At 52.1% G+C, this 7,162-nt stretch overlaps 1 protein-coding gene across 2 annotated transcripts in view; it reads right to left on the bottom strand.

The window, feature by feature from the left end:
* Nucleotides 1–889: 889 nt before the first annotated feature.
* GPA33 (glycoprotein A33) overlaps nucleotides 890–7,162 on the bottom strand; it is a 31,751-nt gene continuing 25,478 nt past the window's right edge. For both annotated transcript variants that reach the window (XM_015243371.3, XM_072945886.1), the window contains exons 5-7: nucleotides 2,906–3,025; nucleotides 2,025–2,157; nucleotides 890–1,502 (exon numbers count right to left, since the gene is read on the bottom strand). In XM_015243371.3, the coding sequence (XP_015098857.2) occupies nucleotides 1,355–1,502; nucleotides 2,025–2,157; nucleotides 2,906–3,025 (401 nt within the window). In that variant the 3' untranslated portion in view covers nucleotides 890–1,354. The remainder of the gene's footprint in view (nucleotides 1,503–2,024; nucleotides 2,158–2,905; nucleotides 3,026–7,162) is intronic.

Raw genomic sequence — 7,162 nt, 5'->3', positions numbered from 1 at the left:
CAGCCATGACATAGCCTGAGATGTTAAGAGCAGAGGAAATAGTCAACAGGGAAGAGACCGTGGGAGGCGCAGGAAGACAGCCCAGCCAGCAAAGCAGAGCCAGCAGCCCAGCTGAGCCAGGAAGGAGCAGAACAAGGCAAGAATGAGGTATCAGGAAGCAGAGGTGGGCATGTCAGACACTCTGGCCTTGAGAGGAATCACAATGACATGAGAATCCAGGGCCAGCTGCAAACTAGCTCCCGTGTGTGTGCGCGCGCGCGCGTTTGTGTGTTCATTTAAACCATCTCCTACTTAACTCAAGAAACTAGCAAGTGGGTTTGGGTGGGGGTCATCTTTGTGTCTGCAATTCCAGCAGGGAGACCAGAGAGGGGAAGGCCGAGCCTATCAAAGCAGTTTCCCAAATTAAGCTGGATTGAGCACCAGCGAGGAGGGCTGTGGGCTGTGGGGGTGCCTGGGGAAAGCAGGGGAGGGGGGGTGAGGCCCAGGTCCTGTCCCCAGGAGCTCACACTATAACACAGGCAGAGAGACACGCTCAGAGAACTGTGCCATGTGGCCCGTGATGGGTGTGGGACGGAGTGACAAGATTCTCCACAGACACGTGGGAGATTAGGATGGGGCCACAGAATTCGCTGGGATTTGAGACGGGCCTGGAGGGACAGGTAGGATTTGACCAGGCAGAGATGGAAACGGCAAGGGGGTTCCCGGCCAGACAAAGAAAGCAAAGCCCTGCGAGGGAGTATGCAGCGCGAAATGGGGTGACCCTTGCAGGGAGGGTCTGCAATGTTCAGCAAAGTTGTGGGAGATGGGACTGGAAAGGGAGCTTGAGGCCAGGCCAACATGGATCCAAAGCAAGGAGTTTGCCCTGAAGTTGGAGAAATAAAGGGACTCCTTTATGTGCTCATTGATTCATTCATTCCACAAAGATGTACCGGGTGCCAACCCTCTGCCAAGTGTTGTTCCCCTAGGTGCTGGGCACGCAGGCGGGCAGAGCAGCTCCCCGCTGGGGTGTTCAGGAGCCAGAGCACCCGTGCTCAGAGCTGCGCTTCTAGGGGTTCTGCCAGCTACAGGGGGAGGTGGAGGCTGCGAACAAGTCCAGGGTGAGGGCGGGGCCCTGAGCCGCTCCGCAGTGGGAGGGTCCTTTCGCAGGGGAGGGCCCTTGGCAGGGTCCTGCACAAGTGAGAGCCCCTTGCCAGGCCAAGCCAAGTCCTCGAACAGCTGACCCTGGGGGAAAAGCATCCCAGCAATGGCTGGGACGAAGGGTCAGAAAAGTGGGGCTTGGAGAGGAGAGGGGGACAGGCAGGCAGAGGAATGAACCCCGAGTCCTCCCCTGACCCCAGCCTGCAGCAGGCCCCGGTCATCGGCCCTCCTGGTCAGACTCCCGGCCGGTGTCCCTCTGGTCTTCGTGCCTGTAGTCGTCCTCGTGCCTGTAGTCGTCCTCCTCTTCCTCTCCTCTGGAAAGCTCTGGCGGCTGCTCTGGCGGCTTGTGGTAGGCCACCCGGTCCCTGCAGACAGTGAGGACAGAGGGGAAGGGTTTGCCCCGACTCAGGCCTGAGGGAGCTGGGCCTAGTGCCCCCTGTGGGAAGAGCAGCCGTCAGACCCGCTGTCCCCACCCGTCCAGAGGCAAAGGGACACTGGGCTGAAGGGCTGGGCGCAGGGCGGGAGGAGGATGGCACAGGCTTGCTCTGCTCCTGAGCGGAGGGCTTCATGGGACCAGGCTGGCTCCCCTAGGCGAGGAGGGAGCGCCTGGGACAGAGGCGCCGCCCACAGCCGGCCCTGGGCCCCCACAGGGCGCCCTACCCTGGGATCAGGGACTGGTGAGCCACCGGCCTTGGTGGCAAGTCCTGGGTCTGCAAGGCCACTTTGGGATTTGGGTAAACCATTTGCTCTTTTCTCGGCTATAAAATGGGGCTGATAAAAATCACAGCTGCCGCCCGGGGGATGGTCAGTGGACGAGGCGGTGAGGAGCCGGGGCTCGCCTTCCCTATCTGTTCAGGCCCCCGCCTGCAGGTGTCCCCGACACTCACCGCCGCGCCACCTCGGCGTCCTTGGCCTCGCTCCTCTCGCGGCAGCAGCAGCAGTAGACGATGAGGCCGATGACGCTGAGGGCCGCAACCGCGCCGCCCGCGATGCCCGCGTACAGGGCCACGTTCATGGAGGCTGCCAGACACAGAGCTGCCGCCGTCAGAGCCCCAGCCCGAGTCCCCAGCGCGAGCCTGCAACACGCGCCGAGGCTCCGGGGTGGCGAGCACGCTGAGCACGCGGGGGATGAGGAACCACAGCAACCGGAGTCTCCGATGCCGGAGACGGTCCCGCCCAGGCTCTGAGCAGCCCCAGTCCTCCTCCCAGCCCAGAGGGCCGCGCTGCCGGCTCCTGGTAGCCCGCCATGAAAGGCCCGGTCCGCGGGAATGTGACCAGACCAGGCAGGGGGATACTCTTCAGGATGGAGGCGCAGGCAGTGACAGATGGGCCAACAGATCTGGGCTACCCCAGCGCCATAAAAGTCCTTGGATGTCAGTCATGCCAGCTCTGACTCTAGCTCACCCCCCAGCTGGCCAGTGCATCCCACCCCAAAAAGATGGAGTGCAGACTCTGCAGCAGCCAGGCTTGGGCACTTCCCCAACGCCCACTGAGCGACACTAAGGGCAGACAGGACTAAGCAGGTCTCCAGAAACCAGTCTTCGGCGTTATTTCCAAAGAACCAAGGGAACTGGGCTAGCCTCCAGATGAGGGGAGCCTGGGGCAGAGGCATGTGGCCGTCACCTCAGCCACCCTGCCAGTGGGAGACCCTAAAGAGACTGCCCACGTCACCTTCATGGTGGTCCCTCTCAGCGGACTTTTGGATCCCCAGCCAGTCACCTTCTGGCCTTTGTCCCCTCTTCCTCCCTCCTTCCCCAACCGCTCTTACGATATCTGACAGCCACGGTGATGTTGCAGGACTCTGTCCCCACCTCATTGCTGGAGGTGCAGATGTAGTAACCCGACATCTCTGTGGAGATGTTCTTCAGAGTGAAGGTCTGTCCTGTGACTGGGAAGGAAGACGGAGTAAATGTCCACCTCAAGGGCTGCAGGAGGATTAAACCAGGCAGGCTGCATGGCTCTGAAGTGCTCAACACTCCCATTCAGGCAGGCACCCTGGGTGTGAAGCCTGGTTCTGCCACTTAAGGATTTTGTGACCTTGGGTAGGGAATTTAGCATCATTGAACCTGTTTCTTTTTTTCTTTTTTAATTGAATTATAGTTGATTTACAATGTTGCGTTAGTTTCTAGAGTACAGCATAGCGATACAGTATATATATATACTCTTTTTCATATTCTTTTTCATTATATGTTAGTACAGGATATTGGATACAGTGCCCTGTGCCGAAAAGTAGGAACATGATGTGTCTCTATGTTATATATAGTAGTTTGTATCTGCTAATCCCAAACTTATAGTCTATCCCTCCCCTACCCTTTCGCCTTCTGTTTCTTTATAAATAAAACCGGTCAGGGTGAGGAGATGGGCCACTGCAGTGGGGTAGAAACAGCTGAGAGGGAGTCTAGATGCCTGAACTGCCAGGTAGATACAAGCACGGCCCTGAACTTGTCCTAATCTATAATATATACGGAGAAAATAAAATAATATAATAATACTGCCTGCCTCACAGAGTACTTGTGAACATAAAATAGGGTACTAGTAAATATAAGCCCACAACTGAGTGCCTAAATGTATAGTAGGTGCTCAGGAAACATACATTATGTATCACATGGAAATGCTTTATCATTAGAAGATATGATTATAACCACTTTTATGATCTTCAGAAACAGAATCCCTTAGCTTGGACCCATGTGAAAGAAGCCTTGAGAAATCAAGAACTCTGACTTCTGGATTTCTCTGCCATGAGTGATGTGTGTGTGTGTGGTGGAGAGAGGAGGAGGCAGGCTATCAGTCTAGTCTCTTCCACCTCCTTTTCCACCACTCTCATAAGTCATTTGACTTCTTCCAGCCACAGCTACCTCACCTGGGAATGGAAGTATAAGTACCTGGTGCCCCTGAGTTCAGGGCAATGGTCCAAATGTCCTCATGAAAAACCTTCCTGCTAAATCTATGACCCTATGAATTCCTTCACCTTGAAAGAGAGAGCTTTGTGCTTGGACATATTTATATGCCCTGTCCTCAGAGAAGCTCGGGCATAACTACTATTTTGAGAGAAGAGTTAAGGGACCTTTGTCCTCTAACTTGCTGCAGAGCCAGCCTCCCCTTTTGTCACCAGGTGCTTACACTCCATCCAGAGGAGATGCTCTAAATTGCAAATAGGATCCAGTCACTGCCCTGCTTAGACAGTTCAGAGGCAGCCCATCATCTTCAACAACAAGTCCAGGCTTCTTCATATGGTCCCGAGGTTGCAGTGCTGGCCCTGGCTATCACTCCAGCTTGACCACTTGTCAGTTCCCCTGGTGTCCCACCGCCACTCTGTTGCAAGCTTGCATCTCGGTGTGAATTTTTCTTGTCTGAATGCACTACTCAGTATATTTCCTCAAATGTAATGTCCTCTGATTCTTCCAGCAATCTTGTATGGTAGATGAAAGATATATTTCGATCTCCAATGTCATAGAGGTAACTGGAGGCTTAGAGAAGTCAAGTGACTTGCCCAAGGTCACAAAATTAAGAAATGACCAAACAGTAATGAAAATTCTGTTTTAGGTTTAGAACTCCCTGGAGTAGTTAACAACTTTCGTTTTAAAAAATTATAAAAGCAATGGATGTTCATTACAAGAATTTATACATGACATGAAACTATTACTTTAAATCAATCCAATCCAGAAAATCTTTATAGGCTCATCACATCAGCTCAAAACGAGGTAAAAAGTGTCTCCCTGTCCTCTTAGCGCTTCCGGGATATACAGGAAGCCAGACATGAAACAATGGTGATTACAGAGTGATGAGAGTTTAAAATGGAAGCACTATTTGCTTGAGCTCATCTGAAGGGTCAGGGAAAGCCTCTGTGAAGAGTAGAGAATAAAATAAAAATCATCTGTAATCTCACCAGCTGGAAATAACAGCACTGTGATTTGAGGTTTTTTATTTCCAGTCTTTTCGTGTACACTTTCTTCAGATTCTTCCCTCGACACCCAGCACACTCTTCTCCAGATACACATTCTCTGTAAAATGCTACCCCATCTATCCTAGAATTCCATTCCTTGGTGCTTGTTCTGGAGTACTGCTTACATGTGATACTGATACCTGGTACTGAGAAAGGGGTCCGTGACCAAAGCAAGTTGAGAAATCACCGAGTTAGAGCTTCTGATGTGCTAGTGAGCCCCGGGCACCTCTGACAGGGGGTTACAGTGTTAATGGTCTCATTTTCTAAACCGATTGGGTTTTTTTATTTTTGAGAGTCTTCTCGAAGGAACATACACTGGGAGATGCTCTGTGAGGTGGGGCTTTTTCCAGGGTTGTATAGCTCTTATCAGATCCCCACCATGTTAGAGTGTGAAACTCAGTCTATGTGTTAAGTGTACACAGCACGTGGCAGACAGATTGAGGTTTGGAAGACTTCAGATTCTCCCCAGGACCTTCCCGTTTGTCAGAGCCCAGCTGTGAGCTCCTGGCCTTGTTTAGGGTGGGGGAATGTGTGGCCTCCTAGACCAAAATCAGCACTAACCTTCCTCAGTTCAAAATGAACACTGGACATCAGAAGCTACTCTGGGATTAACCAGGGCACACTGATAGCCGCAAGATCTGCTTTGATTCTGATTTGGGGCTTCCAGGCCCCTTTTCCTCTTGGAAATGACCCTGAAATTTGGCTAAAAATGTTTCTGCTGCAGTGGCGACACCTTGTGGTCAAGCAGGAGAACGCATAGGATGGTAGGGCTCCCATTCCCTCTGCTCCAGTTGGGGAGAGGGTTCTTTCCAGAGAAGCCCTGATCTGCCAGAGACACCGATGTCAACTTGACAAGATTTCACTTCTCTGCCCCAAATCCACACCCTGATCCCATGGTTTGTCAACAAACTCAGGCTGCCTTCAAGATCTTTCCCGGCTGCTTGGGAGCAGCGCCCATGCCCACCCTTCCTTCCCTAAAGTGCTCCAGCCCCCAGAATTACCCCTCCCTTCTTCCTTGAGATCCGGATTCCTGCTCCTTCAGTGCATGAAGTTCAGCTGACTGGGACAGGGCTTGCAAAGGATGCTCCGAGCCATCACATTTGTGATCTCCTCTCACCCTCTTCACAGCCTTCAGGGAAGGCAATATAATGATCATCCGTTTTGCAGATGAAGATATTCGCAGTCAGAGAGGCTGTGAGTGACTTAAGCTACAAAGTAGAGAAGTCAGCACTCAAATCCTTGTTGGCTGAACCCAGATTCCTTGTTCTTTTTACTGCTGACTTGCTTCCATTCGTCTAAGTCAAAGGAAGCAATGTTTAGTGTTGGAAATTCTGTCTTCAGGTGTAGGAGGGCTGAGGAACCCTGCTCCCCAAATTGTCCACAGTGGACTGTTTTAATGTTTTAAAAGTCAGAAATGGCTTTGGACTGATCCACAGGGGAAGAAGACATGGTAGACTCTCTAGGGTTCCGTGAGCCTGGGCAGAGCCAAAGGGTTTGAGAACCACCCACACCCTGCACCACCAGCCAGATACAAGCCTGTGCTGTTATTACCATTAACCACGCTCTTTTCTGTCACTCCCAGGTCCCAGTTCTGACTCTGAGTAAATCTTAACTTGAGGCAGGATAAAGCTTTTCCAAAGTAACTAAGCAAATCTGTCTTTAACCTCTTTCACGCCTTCAGGCTTCTCCCTTTTTGGGTCACTGAAAAGCTAAACTCTGGCTTCTAACAAGCCAAGGAGTCTTTCCTGACGGAGGCGGGAGAGCTGTGAGCGGGGAGCCCGTTTGGGATGCTCTTCAGAAGCTGCCTGTGTCCCACAGAGCAGAGCCAGCCTCCCCAGCCTGTCGCACAGGCCCTGCATGGTCTCTCATTGGGGCTTTGCTTACAGGGCACCTGCATGCATGGTCCTGTGCTGTTCCTACACCTAGCCTACTCATTCTTCAGGACCCAGCTCAGATAATGGCTAATGATTCCTAGCATTAATTGAGTGCTCACTATCTACCAGGCACTCATCTCAGTGCTTTACATGTACTTTTATTTAATCTTCACAAAATCCCTATGAGTCAATACTAGTTTTATGCTCA

The sequence above is a fragment of the Vicugna pacos genome, chromosome 21 (genome assembly GCF_048564905.1).
Source record: "Vicugna pacos chromosome 21, VicPac4, whole genome shotgun sequence".
Classification (NCBI taxonomy): Eukaryota; Metazoa; Chordata; class Mammalia; order Artiodactyla; family Camelidae; genus Vicugna; species Vicugna pacos.
The sequence above is the reverse complement of the archived record's forward strand: the minus strand, read 5'-3'. Positions and strand labels throughout refer to the sequence as shown.